This window comes from Oncorhynchus kisutch, linkage group LG14, assembly GCF_002021735.2.
Source record: "Oncorhynchus kisutch isolate 150728-3 linkage group LG14, Okis_V2, whole genome shotgun sequence".
Classification (NCBI taxonomy): domain Eukaryota; kingdom Metazoa; phylum Chordata; class Actinopteri; order Salmoniformes; family Salmonidae; genus Oncorhynchus; species Oncorhynchus kisutch.
The window spans coordinates 25297000-25322154 of NC_034187.2; the positions used below are offsets into that span (position 1 = coordinate 25297000).

A 25155-nucleotide genomic window follows, 5' to 3' on the forward strand; every position below is an offset into this window, starting at 1 on the left:
AAAATAAATAATTTTAACCATTATTTTACCAGGTAAGTTGACTGAGAACACATTTTCATTTACAGCAATGACCTGGGGAATAGTTACAGGGGAGAGGAGGTCGATGAATGAGCCAATTTTAAGCTGGGGATGATTAGGTGGCCATGATGGGTTGAGGGCCAGATTGGGAATTTAGCCAGGACATGATAAGTGCCATGGGATCTTTAATGACCTCAGAGAGTCAGGACACCCGTTTAACGTCCCATCCGAAAGATGGCACCCTACACAGGGCAATGTCCCCAATCACGTCCCTGGGGAATTTGAATATTTTTAGACCAGAGGAAAGAGTGCCTCCTACTGGCCCCCCAACACCACTTCCAGCAGCATCTGGTCTCCCATCCAGGTACCAACTAGGACCAACCCTGCTTTGCTTCAGAAGCAAGCCAGCAGTGGGATGCAGGGTGGTATGCTGCTGGCAATTAATTGGCCCAGTGTCATCCGGGTTTGGCCAGGGTACGCCGTCATTGTAAATAAGAATTTGTTCTTAACTGACTTGCCAAGTTAAATCAAATAAATAAAATACTGCATGCTCAAAAAATGTGGAAATCATATTATTTTACAGTTGCTTAGAGAAAGAGATTGTTTAACAAGTAATAAAATTGACATCTGTTTTTAATACAGCACCTCACCTTAAGACTATTCATCCATACAGAATCCTTCCAGATCCATGACATCCTACGTCTGCGCTTATGGACTGCCCACTTCAAATCAAACCACAGGTATTCAATTGGTTTCAAGCCCTGAGACGGCAATTGCAAAATGCTGATTTTGTGGCCAATTAACCATGTCTTTGTGGATTGTGATATGTGCTTGGTGTTACCGTCTGATAGATCTATAAGTGGCTAAGTTTCAGCCTCCAAGCAACCAGGTTTTTGGCTAAAATGTCCTGGTACTGGGTAAAAATCATGATGCCTTTGACCTCAACAAGGCACCAGGAGGACCAGTGGAAGCAAAATAGCCCCATAATATCAAAGATCCACCACCATATTTGACTGTAGGTATGAGGTTCTTTTCTGCATGTTTCAATGCCAAACCCACCACTGGTGTGCGTGGCCAATGTGCTCTATTTTCATGTCATTTGTCTAAAGCACACCCTGGACTTTGCTAAACGGCATTGGCACTTGGATTGGAAAAGGTGCCCTCGTCAGATGACATGCAAATAGAGCTCTTTGGCCACACATACCAGCAGTGGGTTTGGCATTGAAATGAGAATACATACGCAGAAAAGAACTCCATACCTACTGTTACGGATACAGGTATCCTGTGTCTGTGTGTGTGTGTGTATCCTGTGTTCTTTTCTCTCCTTCTCCCCTCACAGGTGAAAATCATCACTCCCCAATCAGTCAACAATCCAATCATCAATCAGAAGACACACCTCCTCCTGTTTCCTACCCTATCACAGTTCCTTTCCCTTGGTTTAAAAACCCTGTCAGTTGTTTGCTCTAGAGCTCAATCTCTCTGTAAATGCCATGTCTGTAGGACTCTGTGTTTCACCCTCGCTTTGTGTATTAACTGCTCTTTTGTTTGAGCACCTCCATAGCACTTTGTCATCACCTGTGAGTATTGTTTCTGGTTATGGTGTTTGTTTGATTGCTGGTGGGAAAAGGGGAAACCAAGACAAGTTGCCCATGGGCATACACTACCCGTAGGTAGACTTTTAAATACACTAGTTAGAACTGGGCGGACCACCCACTGTATTTTTGGTTAGTTAGTTAGCTGTTGTTAAAGTAGGCTAGTCTAGCTTAGTTTTTTTTTAATACTTATTGTTTCTTTCCTTGGGTCCAGCTCAGCCCCTTTTCCTGCTCCCCCCATTACCGTGTTTACAAAAACCTTGAGTTGTCCTGGTTGTCCTAGTTATTTCATTCACACTTTGTCACTATTATAATTTGCATGAGTTATGTTACGGGTACTCATTACCATCCCCCCTAGACTGTCGGGCCAAAAGGGATTTGTAACACCTACCGTAAAATATGGTGGTGGATCTTTGATGTTATGGGGTTATTTTGCTTCCACTGGTCCTGGGCCCGTGTTAACCCTTTAGACTTGTAGGGATGGGCGATATGGCCAAAATATCACATCACTGTATTTTTCCAAATTTTCACTGTCGGTATTTGATGCTTTTGAATAATACAAATTGTAAATTTGCTTTGAGTAGTGCGTGACCCTAGGTTGGCAACACATACATTTCTAAATGATTTAAATGGGTATTTCTCTAATTTTTTTACGTTTGTTTTTAAAATGTCATCAATTGCTGCAATTCCACATAGTTCTGCAGGATATTGTCCCCAAAAAATTTGAAGCCTTATTTTTAACCAAATCTTGCAATTGCAATTTGACTTGCGATTTAGATCAAAACACAAATTATTATTATTATTATAATTCTATAGTTAGAATATAAATAGTAGGCACTTTGAATACATTGTCATTTGACATGAGAACCCAATGGGGAAAAAGAAAGGAGAGGGTACTGCAACATACACAGAAACACTAAAGGCTCTGTTAGGCACTTTGGTTTCCCTTTGTCATCAAGGCTTCAAGATCTGCCAACTGCTCATGTGGACAGGAGAATGGTATCTGCCTGAAGGCTGTCCCAACAATGTTGTGAAGCTCTAGTTTACAGTGAGTGTCTGTGAATCCCATCAGAATCCCATCAGCACAGTCTTCTCATTTCCCCTGTTCACCTTCATCCCCAGAAGGGAGGAGCAGCAGTGTATTGTGTTTTCTGCTGGTCAGACCCTGCCAGACAAACCTTCTGTACAGGATCATTGGGAGGCTGTTTCTTTGTCCACCAGGTAGAAGCAATAACCTCCTGGGGCCTCAGCCAGATAGAGGCCCTTTCAAACCTCAGTGAGGGGCCAACCAAGACGCTTAGCATTGCTGACAGCCTGGCAAGACTGCAAAGTCAAACCGAGGAAGTCATTACCTTGGCGATATTCTCCCACTAATTGTAGATGAGTTCAGTCACGATGTCATCATCCTCTGGCCCCAAGCCGACCATTGTCTTGCTCCATTTTCCATCATTAGGGACCTTACAAGTTGCCTTACATCCTCCTTCAAACTCTTTGTGAAGCACAATCTTCATGCCGAGCATATCTCTGTGAAAGGCGGTCGTTTTGCTTCTGTCTCCCACTTTGAAAACTAAATGCAAGGCTCGCCTCAAAGCCACTGAGCCAAGTGAGTTTGCTACATACTATACGATTATATATATCTCACGCTCAGTTTGTCTACGTTGATTAAGGATCCTTGCAATTGATTGCCATATAGAAAAGAGAAAGTATAAACAGAAGAAACAAGACAAACACCCTGAGGCATGATCATTGTCATTATTTTAATTATCTCTTAACGTGGTAAGGTTTCCCATTACCTTCTGCTGCCGTAACAGCAGTAACAAATTAACCAAGCGGAAACACTTCACACTCAACTGATCTTCACACTCAACCTTTAAGTCTTTATTGAAGACTCATCTCTTCAGTTGGTCCTATGATTGAGTGTCGTCTGGCCCAGGAGTGTGAATGTGAATGGAAAGGCACTGGAGCAACAAACCGCCCTTGCTGTCTCGCCGGTTCCCCTCTCTTCCCTGGGATTCTCTGCCTCTAACCCTATTACAGGGGCTGAGTCACTGGCTTACTGGTACTCTTCCATGCCGTCCCTAGGAGGGGTGCATCACTTGAGTGGGTTGAGTCACTGACGAGATCTTCCTGTCCGGGTTGGCGCTCCCCCTTGGGTAGTGCCGTGTCTCAGGATGGTAAGTTGGTGGTTGAAGAAAATCCTCTAGTGGTGTGGGGGCTGTGCTTTGGCAAAGTGGGTGGGGTTATATCCTTCCTGTTTGGCCCTGTCCGGGGGTATCGTCGGATGGGGCCAGTGTCTCACAACCCCTCCTGTCTCAGCCTCCAGTATTTATGCTGCATTAGTTTGTGTGTCGGGGGCTAGGGTCAGTCTATTATATCTGGAGTATTTCTCCTGCACCCTCAACAACCACTGTGATTATTATTTCACCCTGCTGGTCATCTACGAACATTTGAACATCTTGGCCATGTTCCGTTATAATCTCCACCCGGCACAGCCAGAAGAGGACTGGCCACCCCTCATAGCCTGGTTCCTCTCTAGGTTTCTTCCTAGGTTCTGGCCATTCTAGGGAGTTTTTCCTAGCCACCGTGCTTCTACACCTGCATTGCTTGTTTGGGGTTTTAGGCTGGGTTTCTGTAAGGCACTTTGAGATAACAGCTGATGTAAGAAGGACTTTATAAATAAATTTGATTTGAACACATCTTCTGTAACACCACAGCTGACCTTACAAACTTATCAACATCAAAGAAATCTGCCAATTTGACAGATTTACCACCTCTAAATTGTATATATATACATCATATAGTCATCACCAGTTGCTATCATATCAAAAGAGATCCTTCTCCTGATCCTCCTCAACTGAGGCTACATACCACCGACTCCCCTCAGCCACATTGTGTAGCTGGGACCCTTGGGGTTGCAAACAGAGGAAGATCTTCAAAGGTAAGTGATTTATTTTATCGCTATTTCTGACTTTTGTGACACCTCTGCTGGTTTGGAAAATGTTTAATGCTTTTGTGTGTGGGGTGCCGTCCTCAGTCACCGTAAAGCCTTTTTGAAATCTGACAACGTGGTTGGATTAACAAGTTATGCTTTTAAACAATGTATGACACTTGTTTGTTCATGAATGTTTAATATTACGATTTTTGTATTTTTCACTGGATGTTGTCGAGGTGGGACACTATCCCAAAGAAGTTCTTTAACTTCTCTAGGGTAGGGGGCAGCATTTGGAATTTTTGATGAAAAGCATGCCAAAATTAAACTGCCTTCTACTCAGGCCCAGAAGATAGGACATGCGTATAATTAGTAGATTTGGATAGAAAATACTAAAGTTTCAAAACATTTTAAAATAATGAGTATAACAGAACTGATTTGGCAGGCAAACCTGAGAAATCCATTCAGGAAGTAGGATTTTTTTGTAGTTTTCTATTCAATGCCATTACAGTATCCATTGACTCAGGACTCAAATTGCATTCCACTAGATGTCAACAGTCTTTAGAAATTGTTTCAGGCTTGTATTCTGAAAAATGAGGGAATAAGAGCAGTCTGAATGAGTGGACCCTGCCGTGTCACAGAGCTTTTTCATGCGCGAGAGAGTGCCTTTATTGTTTACCTTTTTATATTGACGTTAATGTCCGGTTTAAATATTATCGAATATCGATTATTTTGGCTAAAAACAACCGGAAGATTGAATAAACTTCGTTTGACATGTTTCTATGAACTTTACGGATACAATTTTGATTTTTTTTTTGTCTGCCTGTTGTGACTGCGTTTGAGCCTGTGGATTACTGAAGAAAACACGCAAACAAAACGGAGGTTTTCGGATATAAGAGAGACTTTATCGAACAAAAGGAACATTTATGGAATAAATGAATATCTGAGTGCAATCATAAGAAGATCAAAGGTAAGTGATTAATTTCTCTATTTCTGACTTGTGTAACTCTTCTACTTGGCTGGTTACTGTTTGTAATGATTTGTCTGCTGGGCTATGTTCTCAAATAATTGTAAGGTATGCTTTCGCCGTAAAGCATTTTTTAAAATCTGACACCATGGTTGGATTCACAAGAAGTTCATCTTTAAACCAATGTAAAATAGTTGTATCTTTTCTGAATTTTTATAATGAGTATTTCTGTATTTGAATTTGGCGCTCTGCAATCTCACTGGATGTTGGCCAGGTGGGACGCTAGCATCCCACATACCCTAGAGAGGTTAAGAAACAACACCACTGTTGAATTCATCCGCGATGCATAAGCAACATTTTTCATAGCCTACCTTCTCTCCAACAGCGATCAGAAACTCCTCAATAGTGACAGTGGCTTCAGAAGTGCACCTAAAGCTGTGCCAATGTGACAGGGACCGTGTCCGCATGTGGGTCGCCATCCCCGCCAAAACCAACAAGAAATACAATATACTTAATTCTACCACAAGAAGAAAAATTATGAACCTTAATCATGCATAGAAAAACAAAGAAAACACAAACGATGTAACTCCAGATAGCAGCCGGTAAGACAGCTAACGGTGTTATCTGAATAGACAATCGGACAATTTTTTTAAATTATTTTTTATTATTATTATTATGTTTTCTTCTTGGGCCTCTAACTATATCTATTGTTTTTATTTTTGTTGTGTGATTTGGATTAATCCCCTCTACCACACGGAACCCCACTAATCTACTGACGGAACGTAAGGGGTGGCTAACAACAGACCTCCATCCTATGCTAGCTTGCTACCGATGCCCTGGCTAGCTGTCTAAATCACCAACCAACCTCTCCACTCACCGGACCCTTTTGATCACTCGACTAAGCATGCCTATCCTTAATGTCAATATGTCTTGTCCATTTCTGTTCTGGTTAGTGTTTATTGGCTTATTTCACTGTAGAGCCTCTAGTCCTGCTCACTATACCTTATCCAACCTATTAGTTCCACCACCCACACATGCAATGACATCTCCTGGTTTCAACGATGTTTCTAGAGACAATATCTCTCTCTTCATCACTCAATACCTAGGTTTACCTCCACTGTATTCACATCCTACCATACATTTGTCTGTACATTATACCTTGATGCTATTTTATCGCCCCCAGAAACCTCCTTTTACTCTGTTCCAGACGTTCTAGACGACCAATTCTCATAGCTTTTAGCCGTACCCTTATTCTACTCCTCCTATGTTCCTCTGGCGATGTAGAGGTGAATCCAGGCCCTGCAGTGCCTATCTCCACTCCTATTCCCCAGGCGCTCTCTTTTGATGACTTCTGTAACCGTAATAGCCTTGGTTTCATGCATGTTAACATTAGAAGCCTCCTCCCTAAGTTTGTTCTATTCACTGCTTTAGCACACTCTGCCAACCCGGATGTTCTAGCTGTGTCTGAATCCTGGCTTAGGAAGACCACCAAAAATTCAGACATTTTAATTCCAAACTACAACATTTTCAGACAAGATAGAACTGCCAAAGGGGGCGGTGTTGCAATCTACTGCAAAGATGGCCTGCAGAGTTCTGTCCTACTATCCAGGTCTGTACCCAAACAATTTGAACTTCTACTTTTAAAAATCCACCTCTCTAAAAACAAGTCTCTCACTGTTGCCGCCTGCTATAGACCACTCTCTGCCCCCAGCTGTGCTCTGGACACCATATGTGAACTGATTGCCCCCCATCTATCTTCAGAGCTCGTGCTGCTAGGCAACCTAAACTGGAACATGCTTAACACCCCAGCCATCCTACAATCTAAACTTGATGCCCTCAATCTCACACAAATTATCAATGAACCTACCAGGTACCTCCCCAAAGCCTTAAACACGGGCACCCTCATAGATATCATCCTAACCAACTTCCCCTCTAAATACACCTCTGCTGTCTTCAACCAAGATCTCAGCGATCACTGCCTCATTGCCTGCACCCGTAATGGGTCAGCGGTCAAACGACCTCCACTCATCACTGTAAAACGCTCCCTGAAACACTTCTGCGAGCAGGCCTTTCTAATCGACCTGGCCGGGGTATCCTGGAAGGATATTGATCTCATCCCGTCAGTAGAGGATGCCTGGATATTTTTTTAAAATGCCTTCCTAACCATCTTAAATAAACATGCCCCATTCAAGAAATTTAGAACCAGGAACAGATATAGCCCTTGGTTCTCCCCAGACCTGACTGCCCTTAACCAACACAAAAACATCCTATGGCGTTCTGCATTAGCATCGAACAGCCCCCGTGATATGCAGCTGTTCAGGGAAGCTAGAAACCATTATACACAGGCAGTTAGAAAAGCCAAGGCTAGCTTTTTCAAGCAGAAATTTGCTTCCTGCAACACTAACTCAAAAAAATTCTGGGACACTGTAAAGTCCATGGAGAATAAGAACACCTCCTCCCAGCTGCCCACTGCACTGAAGATAGGAAACACTGTCACCACTGATAAATCCACCATAATTGAGAATTTCAATAAGCATTTTTCTACGGCTGGCCATGCTTTCCACCTGGCTACTCCTACCCCGGACAACAGCACTGCACCCCCAACAGCAACTCGCCCAAGCCTTCCCCATTTCTCTTTCTCCCAAATCCATTTAGCTGATGTTCTGAAAGAGCTGCAAAATCTGGACCCCTACAAATCAGCCGGGCTAGACAATCTGGACCCTTTCTTTCTAAAATTATCTGCCGAAATTGTTGCCACCCCTATTACTAGCCTGTTCAACCTCTCTTTCGTGTTGTCTGAGATTCCCAAAGATTGGAAAGCAGCTGCGGTCATCCCCCTCTTCAAAGGGGGGGACACTCTTGACCCAAACTGCTACAGACATATCTATCCTACCGTGCCTTTCTAAGGTCTTCGAAAGCCAAGTCAACAAACAGATTACCGACCATTTTGAATCTCACCATACCTTCTCTGCTATGCAATCTGGTTTCAGAGCTGGTCATGGGTGCACCTCAGCCACGCTCAAGGTCCTAAACGATATCTTAACCGCCATCGATAAGAAACATTACTGAGCAGCCGTATTCATTGATCTGGCCAAGGCTTTCGACTCTGTCAATCACCACATCCTCATCGGCAGACTCGACAGCCTTGGTTTCTCAAATGATTGCCTCGCCTGGTTCACCAACTACTTCTCTGATCGAGTTCAGTGTGTCAAATCGGAGGGTCTGCTGTCCGGACCTCTGGCAGTCTCTATGGGGGTGACACAGGGTTCAATTCTTGGACCGACTCTCTTCTCTGTATACATCAATGAGGTCGCTCTTGCTGCTGGTGAGTCCCTGATCCACCTCTACGCAGACGACACCATTCTGTATACTTCCGGCCCTTCTTTGGACACTGTTGACAACCCTCCAGGCAAGCTTCAATGCCATACAACTCTCCTTCCGTGGCCTCCAATTGCTCTTAAATACAAGTAAAACTAAATGCATGCTCTTCAACCGATCGCTACCTGCACCTACCCGCCTGTCCAACATCACTACTCTGGACGGCTCTGACTTAGAATACGTGGACAACTACAAATACTTAGGTGTCTGGTTAGACTGTAAACTCTCCTTCCAGACCCATATCAAACATCTCCAATCCAAAGTTAAATCTAGAATTTGGCTTCCTATTTCGCAACAAAGCATCCTTCACACATGCTGTAAAACTGACCATCCTACCAATCCTCGACTTTGGCGATGTCATTTACAAAATAGCCTCCAATACCCTACTCAACAAATTGGATACAGTCTATCACAGTGCAATCCATTTTATCACCAAAGCCCCATATGCTACCCACCATTGCGACCTGTACGCTCTCGTTGGCTGGCCCTCGCTTCATACTCGTCGCCAGACCCACTGGCTCCATGTCATCTACAAGACCCTGCTAGGTAAAGTCCCCCCTTATCTCAGCTCGCTGGTCACCATAGCATCTCCCACCTGTAGCACACGCTCCAGCAGGTATATCTCTCTAGTCACCCCCAAAACCAATTATTTCTTTGGCCGCCTCTCCTTCCAGTTCTCTGCTGCCAATGACTGGAACGAACTACAAAAATCTCTGAAACTGGAAACACTTATTTCCCTCACTAGCTTTAAGCACCAACTGTCAGAGCAGCTCACAGGTTACTGCACCTGTACATAGCCCACCTATAATTTAGCCCAAACAACTACCTCTTTCCCAACTGGATTTAATTTTTATTTATTTATTTTGCTCCTTTGCACCCCATTATTTTTATTTCTACTTTGCACATTCTTCCATTGCAAAACTACCATTCCAGTATTTTACTTGCTATATTGTATTTACTTTGCCATCATGGCCTTTTTTGCCTTTACCTCCCTTCTCACCTCATTTGCTCACATTGTATATAGACTTGTTTATACTGCATTATTGACTGTATGTTTGTTTTTACTCCATGTGTAACTCTGTGTCGTTTTATCTGTCGAACTGCTTTGCTTTATCTTGGCCAGGTCGCAATTGTAAATGAGAACTTGTTCTCAACTTGCCTACCTGGTTAAATAAAAAGGTAAAATAAATTAAATAAATAAATAAAATTGAAATGTTTCTTAAAGAAGAAATATGAAAAAACGCATCTGCATAACCAAGGTAGCAATTGAAAGGGAACAGTTAACTGGAAAAGTATTAGACCAAAAGGAGAGGACACAACAGTTCACCTGACAAGACTGAATCCAAACATCACACTGTTGATCTTATGTCCATTTGACATTTACTGTACTTTTTTCCTCATTTGTTGATCTGAAAACACTCTACATTTAGTAACATAAGACTATTCCTGGAAAATGGTGCAACATAATACAAAAAAATGAAGGGTTTGAGTGAGAGGACTAACTGGTGTTTCCAAGTGGCCCCACACAAACACCTCTCCATATTGCCTCTTGCAATATGGATATTGTGAATGCCAATATCACAATTCCGATTAAAATGATGTTACTGTACAGCCACTACGTTCCAATTGAGGCTCTTATTGGTGCCCAAATCTGCCACTTTCAACCAATATACATACGGGTACGAGTGTAAAGGCATAATGAACTTTACACAGTACCAGGACATTTTAGCCAAAAACCTGGTTGCCTCTGCCAGGAGGCTGAAATTTGTCAACAAGTGTAACTTCCAGCTAGACAATAACCCCAAGCACAGATCAAAATCCACAAAGAAATTTCAACATTTTGCAATGGCCATCACAATCTCCGGACTTGAAACCCATTAAATACCTGTGCTTTGAATTGAAGAGGACAGTCCTTAAGCGCAGATGAAGGATATCAAGGATCTGGAAGGATTCTGTATGGAGGAATGGTCTAAGATCCCTCACAATGTGTTCTCCAACTCATAAAACATTTTGGTTGTTATCCTCACAAGGTGAGGTATTGAAAACAGGGTGTCAATTTTGACCCCTATATTTTAAACAAAATCTTTCTATGTGCAATTGTGTTAATATAAAATATAAATATAGCTCAGTATTTGAATTATTTATTTCATACGGTCATTTTATGCTTAAATTGAATTTTTGTTCCTCTTTATCAAGGGAGTAAATCATTTCAGACCCCACTGTATATCCTCCTGTCTGCAAGTTTCTAGATCTTCCAGGTCGCCCACGCTGCTCACCTCAACGCTTTTTCTCACCTCAAACTTCTCTCCTCACCCCCACCCCTTAACCCCCAAGACACTTTTGACACTATCCGCACCACAGCTGTGTCCCTCTAATTTGGACACTACCATATTCCTCTTCCTCACTCCCCCCAGGGTACTGACCTGTGCTCAGCAGTTTCCTCATGTGCAGGTAGCTGATGGCCAGTCTCATGATAGAAGCCTTGTCTAGGTTGGAGGTGACACTGTGGGGCAGGGGCAGCTCCTGGGCCAGCTCGTAGAACACCTCCGACTCCTTCCCCCTCCGGTATCGCGCTGCATCCCGGGACTTCTCCTTCCTCCGCTCCGAGCTCACCCTGCTGTGGGAGACAGGCCGATCAACAAGATGCAAGTCAGAGTCCGGGCCTAACACACACACCACCAGGGATTGCATCATTGTTGTCTGCCTGCCTGCTCTGCGCACTGTTCACTAAGCCACTGGCCAGACAATGGGAAAGGCTGCAGCAGCTGGGGTCTGCAACAAGCTCCAAGTCCAACCGTCTCACCCTAGCAGGCTCCTTTTCGGATGCTGGCCCAGCCTGCCGTCTTATTGGCTGCAAACCAAAGGAAGCACAGTGAGCCCCCCATGGCACCATTGGCTGGGAGTGGGGACTTGGTTGTGTGTGATACGCAGTAGATTCTCCACTCTACCTGCTTGGTGCACTGCCAAGCCTCTCCACCAATCATCCTGACATTTACTGCCAATAGTACAATACGCCACTATTGAGGGACAGTGAGGGGGGGACAGACGGTCCTCGTTAAGGACACACATTTATATAAAAAAACACAGGCTGCTGAACGAATGACAGCCTCTTTAAAAATTGGTCCACTTCATGCAACAAGAACCATAAGAGGAACAAAAAGGAGCCCGTTTTGAAAACTATGCAGGCTAGGTGTCCGCTAAGATCAGTCCCTCAAAAAGGTAAAAAAAAAAAATTACAAATATAGTATGTACAAATATAGGCCACGATGCAATTCTCCATTGAGTGAGAGAATGTTAAAATATGTAGGCTAAAATAAGGTCTTAACTAAACAGTAAAAAAATATCCTGTGGGAAAAAACGACAAGGAGAACTTTTAATTCCGTAGAAGAAAGGTCTGCCGAAAACAAAGGTGACAATAAAACATATTTAATTCTCCTTCAGAGTTTCTTGTAAAGAAATAAACTGCTCAAAAAAATAAAGGGAACACTTAAACAACACAATGTAACTCCAAGTCAATCACACTTCTGTGAAATCAAGCTGTCCACTTAGGAAGCAACACTGATTGACAATAAATTCCACATGCTGTTGTGCAAATGGAATAGATAACAGGTGGAAATTATAGGCAATTAGCAAGACACCCCCAATAAAGGAGTGGTTCTGCTTACAGCCCAACACCGTGCAGGACGTTTGGCATTTGCCAGAGAACACCTGCAAGAGGAAGGCATTGATGCTATGAACTGGCCCGCCCGTTCCCCAGACCTGAATCCAATTGAGCACATCTGGGACATCATGTCTCGCTCCATCCTCCAACGCCACATTGCACCACAGACTGTCCAGGAGTTGGCGGATGCTTTAGTCCAGGTCTGGGAGGAGATCCCTTAGGAGACCATCCGCCACCTCATCAGGAGCATGCCCAGGCATTGTAGGGAGGTCATACAGGCACGTGGAGGCCACACACACTACTGAGCCTCATTTTGACTTGTTTTAAGGACACTACATCAAAGTTGGATCAGCCTGTAGTGTGGTTTTCCACTTTAATTTTGAGTGTGAGTCCAAATCCAGACCTCCATGGGTTGATAAATTTGATTTCCATTGATAATTTGTGATTTTGTTGTCAGCACATTCAACTATGTAAAGAAAAAAGTATTTTAATAAGAATATTTCATTCAATCAGATCTAGGATGTGTTATTTTAGTGTTCCCTTCATTTTTTAGAGCAGTGTATATACACACAGTACCAGTCAAAAGTTTGGACACACCTACTCATTCAAGGGTTTTCCTTTATTTTTACATTGTAGAATAATAGTGAGGACATCAAAACTATAAAATAACACATATGGAATCATGTAGTAACCCAAAAAGTGATAAACATTTCTTCAAAGTAGCCACCCTTTGCCTTGATGACAGCTTCGCACACTCGTCATTCTTTCAACCAGCTTCACCTGGGATGCTTTCCAACAGTCTTGAAGGAGTTCCCACACAAGCTGAGAACTTGTTGGCTGCTTTTCCTTCATTCTGCAGTCCAACTCATCCCAAACGATCTCAGTTGGGTTGAGGTCAGGTAATATGATGCAGCACTCCATCACTCTCCTTCTTGGTCAAATAGCCCTTACACAGCCAGGAGGTGTGTTGGGTCATTGTCCTGTTAAAAAACAAATGATAGTCCCACTAAGCGCATACCAGATGGGATGGCATATCGCTGTAGAATTCTGTAGTAGCCATGAAGTGTGCCTTGAATTCTAAAGAAATCACAGACAGTGTCACCAGCAAAGCACCCCCACACCTGCTTCATGGTGGGAACCACACATGAGATCATCCGTTCACCTACTCTGCGTCTCACAAAGACATGGCGGTTGGAACCAAAAATCTCACATTTTGGATCATCAAACTCTGGGTCTTCCATTCCTGTGGCGTGGAGAGCCAGCTTCATTATGGTTTTTGCGACTGCACTTGAAGAAACTTTCAAAGTTCTTGACATTTTCCGTATTGACTGACCTTCATGACCCTAAGTAATGATGGACTGTCATTTCTCTTTGCTTATTTGAGCCGTTCTTGCCATAATATGGACTTGGTCTTTTACCACAGAGGGCTATCTTCTGTGTACCACCCCTACCTTGTCACAACACAACTGATTGGCTCAAACGTATTAAGAAAATAAATTCTACAAATAAACAAGGCACACCTGTTAATTGAAATGCATTCCAGGTGACTACCTCATGAAGCTGGTTGAGAGAATGCCAAGACTTTGCAAAGCTTTCATCAAGGCAAAGGGTGGCTACTTTGAACAATCTGAAATATATTTTATTCGTTTAACACTTTAATGGTTACTACATGTGTTATTTAATAGTTTTGATGTCTCCACTATTAATCTACAATGTAGAAAATAGTAAAAAATAAAGAAAAACCTTGGAATGAGGTGGTGTCCAAACTTTTGACTGGTAATGTTTATATAGCTCCCACGTGATGTGAACACATGCATGGCTTATTGTCGGTCTTGTCCATATGTATTGAAGCATGTAGAGATTGTAGACAAGTCAAGGCAATGACACCAATGCATACCAGAGGCTGCTGCTGAGTTGTGGTCTTAACCCTACAGACAACAGCGTAAATCCAAAAAGTGTGCAACGCTCACCATGAAAATAGACGTCAGTAAAAATAAATCCCCCCCGAAACATTATTGCAATTTATCTGTTATGGAGTTAGTCACATAATTATATTATGAGACTGTCTGTAAAAATCAGGAAAATGCTTCAGCTAGCTAATTGAACGTAATTTAAAAATATATAAATGTACTACTAGCCTATATAGATTGGCACATTTCCTAACATTTTGTGAGTACAGAAAGTCCCTCCTAACAGTTAATGACAGAAACTGATCCACCTCAATGTACATCATGTCCACACACAAATGAGTAGCCTAGATGGTCAGTTTTGCAACCCAAATATTTTGCATGCTCAGTGAATGTGTCTGCAGGTTTTCCATCACGTGCATGCATGATGAGAATAACCAATGTAATACCTCAACCTGAAGTCAAACTGACAGACAGGCAGTCAGTAGGTAGCAGTCTGTGTCTCTTTACCAAGCTGACAGACTGACTGTGCAGGTCAGGAGCTCAGTCAGCAGGGGCCAAATATTTACACTATCCTCAGTCAGATCTCCCAGACCACATGAGGTCTGCCTCTCTGGGGTCTGAGTTTGTGGTCCTCTGGTCCTCTGTGTAATGCAACCAGTTCTGCATAGTGCCATCACACTTCTCACCCTCCGCTACAGAGACCTTCCTGGTCACTTGCCCTAGCCCAGAGCAATATCTTTCAATAATCATTGCTTTCAACCAACCAACCACTGCTAAGTGAAGCAGATAAAAATAAATGAATATCTAGGTCTTCACCCGTGGAAAATCTGGCCACATGAAGGTAAAATAAAATCTAAGCGTATCTCTGTGCTATGTATTGGAATCTATTGTGATGTGACAGACAAGTATGGCTTATGCACAGAGAATACAGGGAATGTCTGGAAACCCTTTACCTGAAAAGTCCTGGTTTAGGCTGGACTACAAACTCTACAAAGTGAGTTATGTGCAGTCCAAACAAAGGCAGCTACAGAAGACAGGATTCTCGTGCTGCTGTCTTAATGGTGCGTCAGCCCCTCCACACTACAGATGGGAGGTGGGTGTCCTGCAAGACAGGAATGTCAGTGTTCTGCCATGGCCAGCGAAGAGCCCGGATCTCAATCCCATTGAGCACGTCTGGGACCTGTTGGTGAGGGCTAGGGTCATTCCCCCCCCAGAAATGTCCAGGAACTTGCAGGTGCATTGGTGGAAGAGTGGGGTAACATCTCACAGCAAGAACTGGTAAATCTGGTGCAGTCCATGAGGAGGAGATGCACTGCAGTACTTAATGCAGCTGGAGGCCACACCAGATACTGACTGTTACTTTTGACCCCCATTTTGTTCATGGACACATTATTCCATTTCTGTTCTGTGGAACTTGTTCAGTTTGTCTCAGTTGTTGAATCTTATGTTCATACAAATATTTGCACGTCAACTTTTCTGAAAATAAACGCAGTTTACAGTGAGAGGACATTTCTTTTTTTGCTGAGTTTATATCCAAGATATCAAGTTCAACAAGTGAACATCCATATCAGTGAACCTCCCCACACACTCCCTCTTGTTTGGGGATGGTTTGGTGCCATCGTTGATACTGCTTGGCCAACTTGGCTTTGGTTTGTTGATTGGGTTTGTTGTCCTTAACAGTGCTTGAATCCCCCGAAACCAGAAATCTGTTTCTTTGAGCTCATAAGTATCTCTCGTCAATTAATCGTTCAAGCTCTTCAATGGATTCTGAATCATCCAGCGTGTTTGCAGGCAGAGTAAAACAAAAATTAGATGTATCTTTCCGGACCTGTACAGGCTGTCAGTAGATACCCGCAATACATTTTTTTTTTACTATGTGTGTAGTAATGGGTATTTCATCCCTCACTGTATGTAATGGGACAAGCTTATAGGTCCTTATGGAAAACTTCTTCCTCATGAAGAGATGCATATACAAAATGTCACAACATAGTATGAGGAAAACCATGAATTGAATACATTTTAGAATAAGGCTGTAATGTAACAAAATGTGGAAAAAGTCAAAGGGGTCTGAATACTTTCCCAATGAACATAAAAATATTTAAAAAGCACATACACATGTTTAAAAAGTGTGTGTATATACACACACACTTTTTAAACATGTGTATGTGCTTTTTAAATAATTTTATGTGCATTGGGAAAGTATTCAGACCCCTTGACTATCTATCTATCTATCTATCTATCTATCTATATATATATATATATATATATATATATATATATATATATATATAAGCACAACGTGACTAAGAGACAAGTCGGAATGTTTGACTAACAAGTCTAACACCCTGTCGCCGCTAGCTGTCTGTCAGTGCCTTGAATCTAGCCCTATGCCAGAAAATATATTTAAGACCACAGCTGTGCAAAAAGCCCATGGATCATGAAGGACCCATAGTTGCACACAAAAATGCTACCTTAAATAGATGTTTTGTTCAGTGGACAGGCTTTTTACTTAAATTTGGCCTATGCACAAAGAAAGTGTCAATTAAAGGCCTTTCCTGGCAACTAGTGAATTGCCACACACACACTTTATGCCAGGAACTCCCACTGACGTCAGGCTCTCAGTGATTAAGACGTGATACAGAAATAACAAGGTCACAGCAATCCATGGAATGGCAAACACTATAACATTAAAATAAGCTTGATACTTTTTGCAATGGTTTTGATTTCTGTTTTGGTTTTAGAACCTGCGGACAAAGCAGTGTGAAATAGTTGTGAAAGTAGGCATAGAGCGCAAAGCACTACGTTAGATTCATTTCAGCAGTTTTAAGTAAGGTATTTGGTAACAAATAAAAGCTCCATCACTGAGGCAAACCACAACCTACATTAGTATAAATGTCTAAATTCTGCCCACATAGTCCCATAGAATGTTACACTAACAACAAAAGTAGCAGCCTCCCATAGAACAGCCTACCTTGGTTCACACTGATACCACTACATTGGCCTATGGCAACTAAACCATCTCAATTATAGAGGCGCCAAACAGTTTTAATTCAATTCTGAGTATTATACGAGCAACCACTAACAATACATTTCAACACCTTTACAATGAAGGCCAGAAAATGGGAGACAAGAGAATAGAGTTGACATACCAGGCTTTCTTCCCTGTTCTTGCCTCAACATTTGACAACCTCAAAGACACGTTTCAACAATTCCTCAAAACGTTCATAATCTGTATTCAGCACCTCAAAACAAGCTCTCACTATCATTCGGGCAAGTCAAGTGACAGCAACCTTTTTTTTTTCGCGACCTTTTAACACACTGGCTGTCAGTGCCACTTATTTACGGTAGCCTTATTGAAACAGTTAGCTAGCTATGTAGTTAGTTTAGTAGTTAGCCGCCTAGCTAGCTAATGTTAGTTCTAGAAATTAAAATATCGAGTCGTCTCTAACATTTACTGTAGCTGGCTAGGCTAGCTAACTAGTTACGCAAACACGTCAAAATCTAAACCAAGCCGAACGAAACAACACATTACAGCTAGCTAATCGGCTAGATTACTAGAGGCGAACGTACCTTTTCTTTTCTGGGACAACTGTGTTCATTTTAATGACGACGGACTTATTTTGAGCCTCAGCCAAGAAGATAAACTGTGTTTCGGGCCCGTACAAAAACAAGCGACAATTCACGTAGCTAATTCAAATTAAATCCGTGAATGTGTTTCCAGAAATTGTTGATAAATGCAAATCAGGAGAGGTCAAGCCTCCATCGCTGAAGTCAAAAAATGAGTACAGAAGAATGTGTTTTAATTCCTTCGAAATGGCATGAGGTGCCACGCTAGCGGTTGCTTGGAACAACGTTACATCTAGTTAGCTGAGCAGCTAGGTCAAACACCGTACAGTAAGATAGGTAGAAACTGCTTCTCCAAAAGAAATCCCCGATCACACTTGTTGGCAAGGTAAATTCATGCGTAGAAACATGTCATTACGGGTCTTAATGGTCGTCTCGCGCCCAAATGCGCATGTGCAGGCCGTCAATTCATTTTGACGAAAATGAAAACGTGGCTGTTTGTCACTATCACGAGGTTGGAGTAATAACATGTTTAATTAAGACATTGTCTCGAATCTAGGTTGTGCCTTTAGATTTCGAGAAAACGGACAACTAACGAATAATTTTTCACTTCTTTCATTGACTTCTCAAACCCCGGCCTGGTTACTGAAAGTCTCACGATGTCGCTCCTCTGGGTTTAGAAACTCTGTGGCTAGGTGATCAGCTGCTTATCAATTCAATTTCAATTACATTTAAGGGATTTATTGACATGGGAAACATGTGTTAACATTGCCAAAGCAAGTGAAGTAGATAAAAGTTAAATAAAACAATAAAAATTAGCATTACACTCACAGAAGTTCCAAAAGAATAAAGACATTTCAAATGTCATTATGTCTATATACAGTGTTGTAACGATGTGCAAATAGATAAAGTATAAAAGGGAAAACAAATTAACATAAATATGGGTTGCATTTGCTTATCTCCCCCAGGGAGATGAGCAATTACTACAGGTCTGGAATCAGCTAACATTTTATACTTGTTGTTTACTCCATGTGTAACTCTGTGTTGTTGCCTGTTCACACTGCTATGCTTTATCTTGGCCAGGTCGCAGTTGTAAATGAGAACTTGTTCTCAACTAGCCTACCTGGTTAAATAAAGGTGAAATAAAAAAAGAGAATCTGTCCCCTCTCATTACCTCTTTGTCTTTTCGGGAGCGCGCTCAATCACATGCCTATCCACCGGCGGCGCGCACGAGCTCTATGGTACTGTATATTCCATTTGTTTGGTTTCCCTCCTTTACACCAACTTGACTGAACTGCTATCATTAAAATGTAAGCATGACACATTTACCAGGCCAAACGTCAGTTCCCTTACAAATTCAATAAAATACTAACATCAAACAATCTCAGTTCAATCTACACAAAATAATAAAACATGAGCATTTACCTTTTACAATGAGAAGTGAGGCATTTTTTTAACCAAAAATGTAGGCCAATGGTTCAAGAGTGGGGGGTTATGGCAGTATTACCATTCCAAACTCAAACTCTTTCCCAGTAAATATTACCTTTTAATGTGCCATGACACAACCAGTCATGATGTTTTTATCTGATTGTCAAAAAAGTAGGTTTCCTTCACACGTTCATCCAAAATAATTCCAGCATCTGCACAGTGCACTGTGCACCCGCCAACTTTCCGACAATATGCAAGTGGCTACAACTATCTCACCGGAGAAAGCATCCGAGCTAGGCAAAACAGCGCCCCTCTGCCTTACATTATGTGGCCCAAGTGGCTTGCGAAATATTCAACCCCCTTGGCATTTTTCCTATTTTTTTGCCTTACAACCTGGAACTAAAATAGATTTTTGGGGGGTTTGTATAATTTTATTTACACAACATGCCTACCACTTTGAAGATGCTAAATATTTTTTCTTGTGAAACAGACCCCCAAAAAACTGAACTTGAGCTTGCATAACTATTCACCCCCCAAAGTCAATACTTTGTAGAGCGACCTTTTGCAGCAATTACAGCTGCAAGTCTCTTGGGGCATGTCTCTATAAGCTTGGCACATCTAGCCACTGGAATTTTTGCCCACTCTTCAAGGCAAACTGCTCCAGCTCCTTCAAGTTGGATGGGTTCCACTGGTGTACAGCAATCTTTAATTCATACCACAGATTCTCAATTGGATTCTGTCTGGGCTTTGACTAGGCCATTCCAAGACATTTAAAATGTTTCCCCTTAAACCACTCGAGTGTTGCTTTAGCAGTATGCTTAGGGTCATTGTCCTGCCGGAAGGTGAACCTCCGTCTCAGTCTCAAATCTCTAGAAGACTGAAACAGGCTTCCCTCAAGAATTTCCCTGTATTTAGTGCCATCCATCATTCCTTCCATTCTGACCAGTTTCCCAGTCCCTGCCGATGAAAAACATCGGTACTCTCAGGCTAATGAGAAGTGTTGGGCCAGACATAGCATTTTCCTTGATGGCCAAAAAGCTACATTTTAGTCTCATCTGACCAGAGTACCTTCTTCCATATGTTTGGGGAGTCTACTACATGCCTTTTGACAAACAACAAATGTGTTTGCTTATTTTTTTCTTTAAGCAATGGCTTTTTTCTGGCCATAAAGCCCAGCTCTGTGGAGTGTATGGCTTAAAGTGGTCCTATGGACAGATACTCCAATCTCTGCTGTGGAGCTTTGCCGCTCCTTCAGCGTTATCTTTGGTCTCTTTGTTGCCTCTCTGATTAATGCCCTCCTTGCCTGGTCTGTGCGTTTTGGTGGGCGTCCCTCTCTTGGCAGGTTTGTTGTGGTGCCATATTCTTTCATTTTTTAAATAATGGATTTAATGGTGCTCCGTGGGATGTTCAAAGTTTCCGATTTTTTTTTTTTATAACCCAACCCTGATCTGTACTTCACCACAACCTTGTCCCTGACCTGTTTTGAGAGCTCCTAGATCTTCATGGTGCCGCTTGCTTGGTGGTGCCGCTTGCTTGGTGGTGCCGCTTGCTTGGTGGTGCCGCTTGCTTGGTGGTGCCGCTTGCTTGGTGGTGCCGCTTGCTTGGTGGTGCCGCTTGCTTGGTGGTGCCGCTTGCTTGGTGGTGCCGCTTGCTTGGTGGTGCCGCTTGCTTGGTGGTGCCGCTTGCTTGGTGGTGCCGCTTGCTTGGTGGTGCCGCTTGCTTGGTGGTGCCACTTGCTTGGTGGTGCCGCTTGCTTAGACTCTGGGGCCTTTCAGAATAGATGTGTATATATACTGAGATCATGTGACAGATCATGTGACACTTAGATTGCACACAGGTGGACTTTATTTAACTAATTATGTGACTTCTGAAGGTAATTGGTTGCACTAGATCTTGTTTAGTGGCTTCAAATCAAAAGGGGTGAATACATATACACGTACCACTTCGTTTTTAATCAAATTAAATTGCATTTTAAACAAGTTATTTTTTAAATTTCACTTCACCAATTTGGACTATTCTGTGTATGTCCATTACATGAAATCCAAATAAAAATCCATTTAAATTACAGGTTGTAATGCAACAAAATAGGAAAAACGCCAAGGGGGATGAATACTTTTGCAAGTCACTGTATCTGATGCTGGCTAGTCAAAAGGAGTATGACATGCCATACTCTTTTAGGCCAGACATGATCAGATACATGGGTAACACATGAATGTCCTCTGCCTCAAGGATAAATAAATCCCCTGCCAGTATTATCAGCAGCACCTGTCTTTTTACTAAAGAAATTAGTTAAATTAGGTACTTTTTCTGTTCAAATGAAATCTTCTTTCTTTTTCTCTGCCCCACTCTGAAAGCTCCTCTTTGTTGGAGCTTAATTTCAATGACAGTCACGTTTGCAACCATATTGAGTGGAACAATGCACAGGAATGAATCAGTCTGTGGGTGATTAATGACACTCGTTTCTACTATTATGAGAAAAACTGTAGGTATGGAAATAAATTATGGTCTATTATGAGTTATTATTCAGCTGTATGGATTCATTTACTTTTTTTGAGGCCTGTTTAGTAAACAATGTCCTGGGATAAACCCCACTCCCTCCCCATTTACTTTGCAAATTTCAAGCTTTCTGCAGGTTTTGCTGCTGCTGAACCAAAACATAATTGGAGTGATGAGCTGAGCAGCCCACGACAGCGGGTCGTTTGTCGGGGGGGCTCAAATAGAGAACTTTATTTTTTTAAAACTATTACTCATATATTTTTATTATGCTCAGCTCACTAGGCCCCTTAATGAGGCCTGCGGCATTGCACAGGGGTTGAATTTTTGCAAGGTCTGATTAAACCAGATTAGTAGCCTGCACTGGTGCCTCCCGAGATCAATGCTCTTGATCTTAAACCTTGAGCTAAACTGATGCTCCAGTAAGTCATAGAATAAAGAAGATAGAGGTGGGATTTTGTTAGTTTAGTGCTGGCAAGGTTTTACTGGGATATTGAGAAGGGATTGAAAGTTCGCATTAATCCAAATATTTCAGCAACTTTAAATTTAGAGCCGTGTGAGGCATCCTCTTTCAATTGAATAAAGTTCACATAAGGTCTATGTGTCCTTGTAGCACAGGCTAGTGGGACATTACTTGTGCTCTGATTCGACGGGAGCTATTTCCTGCCATTGATTTCAAACAATGCTAATTTTATATCTTAGGAATTTCTTCCAGCAGGATAAATCAGTGACTCTGGTACTGTCTGAAGACTTCCAGTGCTAAATGACAGGAAGTTCCCATCCTATCTGAACATATCAGTGCACATCTCCGGGTCAAGAACATCGAGCTCTGAGCAGGTTCAACACAGGGCAGCAAATTGTTTCTTCTGACTGCTGGGATTTCCTTCAGCGTCAGAGAAGGGTTGTTTTCAAATTTATCTTCCATCTCCTAGACCAGCTGCTTATTAGCAGAATGCTTGGCCAACATCTAAGTCTCCCTTTCAACGAACAGTAACCACACCTTCCTGTAACTATCAGAGGCGACAGTCATGACACTGTAGTTTCCTGTTTATCCATTTATTGTCTGTGACGACAGTAAGAATGTAAGATATACAGTACATGATGGCTCAAACAGAGGATGGATCTTTATAGTTAGGGTTGCAACTGCATTTCCCTTCTCTCTCTCAAGAGATCCATAAAGCAACATATAAATAATAATCTGATGCAGTCTCTTATAGTCTCTTGTTGCTATCCTGTACCTGTCCCACAGGTGTGATGTTAGGATGTAGCGATCCTGTGCAGGTTGTTACACGTGGTCTGCCACTGCGAGGACGATCAGCTGTCCGTCCTGTCTCCCTGTAGCGCTGTCTTAGGCGTCTCACAGTGCGGACTTTGCAATTTATTGTCCTGGCCACATCTGCAGTCCTCATGCCTCCTTGCAGCATGCCTAAGGCACGTTCACGCAGATGAGCAGGGACCCAGGGAATCTTTATTTTTGTGTTTTTCAGAGTCAGTAGAATAGTGTCCTAAGTTTGCATAACTGTGACCTGTTTATGGTTCATTGAACAAGCATGGGGAACAGTGTTTAAAACCCTTTACAGTGAAGATCTGTGAAGTTATTTGGATTTTTATGAATTATCTTTGAGACAGGGTCCTGAAAAGGGATGTTTTCTCTTTTTGCTGAGTTTACATATCTACCTCAATTACCTCATACCCATGCACATCGACTCGATACATCGAGCATAGCTGTGCTGCAATCCCAGCTTCAGATGCAATCGTTAGGCAAGGGTAATTTCAGTGTAGGAAAGGATGAGACAGTGTCTGTGCCACAAGTAAGTACAGATAGTAGTATAAATCCCCTCGCACAGTCTCTGCAGCCGGACAACTTTCTCATGGCTTCTGGAGGGAAATGCTTTAGGAATGCTCAACCGGTGTCGCTCATTCAGCCGACAGAACCTTTCAACAGGTTCTCCTCATTAAGCAGCGAGTCTGAGTCAGAGGCTGAGCCTTCTCTGGTCTCTACTCCTCCCGTTAAGGGGTCTGAGACGCCGAAGCCTCCCACCATTAGCTCTGACAAATTGAAAACCCTAGTCATTGGCGACTCCATTACCCGTAGTACTAGACTTAAAACGAATCATCCAGCGATCATACACGGTTTACCAGGGGGCAGGGCTACCGACGTTAAGGCTAATCTGAAGATGGTGCTGGCTAAAGCTAAAACTGGCGAGTGTAGAGAGTATAGGGATATTGTTATCCACGTCGGCACCAACGATGTTAGGATGAAACAGTCAGAGGTCACCAAGCGCAACATAGCTTCAGTGTGTAAATCAGCTAGAAAGATGTGTCGGCATCGAGTAATTGTCTCTGGCCTCCTCCCAGTTAGGGGGAGTGATGAGCTCTACAGCAGTATCTCACAACTCAATCGCTGGTTGAAAACTGTTTTCTGCCCCTCCCAAAAGATAGAATTTGTAGATAATTGGCCCGCTTTCTGGGACTAACCCACAAACAGGACCAAGCTTGGCATGTTGAGGAGTGATGGACTCCATCCTAGCTGGAGGGGTGCTCTCATCTTATCTACGAACATAGACAGGGCTCTAACTCCCCTAGCTCCACAATGAGAGGGTGCAGGCCAGGCAGCAGAATGTTAGCCAGCCTGCCAGCTTAGTGGAGTCTGCCACTAGCACAGTCAGTGTAGTCAGCTCAGCTATCCCCACTGAGACCGTGTCTGTGTCTCGACCTAGGTTGGGCAAAACTAAACATGGCGGTGTTCGCCTTAGCAATCTCACTGGAATAAAGGCCTCCTCCATTCCTGCCATTATTGAAAGAGATTGTGATACCTTACATCTCAAAATAGGGCTACTTAATGTTAGATCCCTCACTTCCAAGGCAGTTATAGTCAATGAACTAATCACTGATCATAATCTTGATGTGATTGGCCTGACTGAAACATGGCTTAAGCCTGATGAATTTACTGTGTTAAATGAGGCCTCACCTCCTGGTTACACTAGTGACCATAACCCCCGTGCATCCCGCAAAGACAGAGGTGTTGCTAACATTTACGATAGCAAATTTCAATTTACAAAAAAAAAAAAAAACAATGTTTTCGTCTTTTGAGCTTCTAGTCATGAAATCTATGCAGCCTAATCAATCATCAATTATTATGTTTGCAATCACAACAAATAATCTGCTCAGACCCCAACCAAGGATCATCAAAAGCCGTGCTATAAATTCTCGCA

General features: G+C 42.5%; 1 protein-coding gene across 10 annotated transcripts in view; it reads right to left on the reverse strand.

Annotated features, from left to right (window-relative positions):
- The window catches only part of hif1aa (hypoxia inducible factor 1 subunit alpha a), a 34946-nt gene extending 16483 nt beyond the window's left edge, over window positions 1-18463 (reverse strand). For 3 of the 10 annotated variants that reach the window (XM_031788111.1, XM_020501254.2, XM_031788106.1), the window contains exons 1-2: window positions 18026-18458; window positions 11308-11501 (exon numbers count right to left, since the gene is read on the reverse strand). In XM_031788111.1, coding sequence (XP_031643971.1) covers window positions 11308-11501; window positions 18026-18054 — 223 coding nt within the window. In that variant the 5' untranslated portion in view covers window positions 18055-18458. Of the gene's footprint in view, window positions 1-11307; window positions 11502-17604; window positions 17714-18025 lie in introns of those variants that run through there. The other 7 variants (XM_031788112.1, XM_031788108.1, XM_031788114.1 and 4 more) reach the window with 5 other exon arrangements.
- Window positions 18464-25155: the final 6692 nt, after the last annotated feature.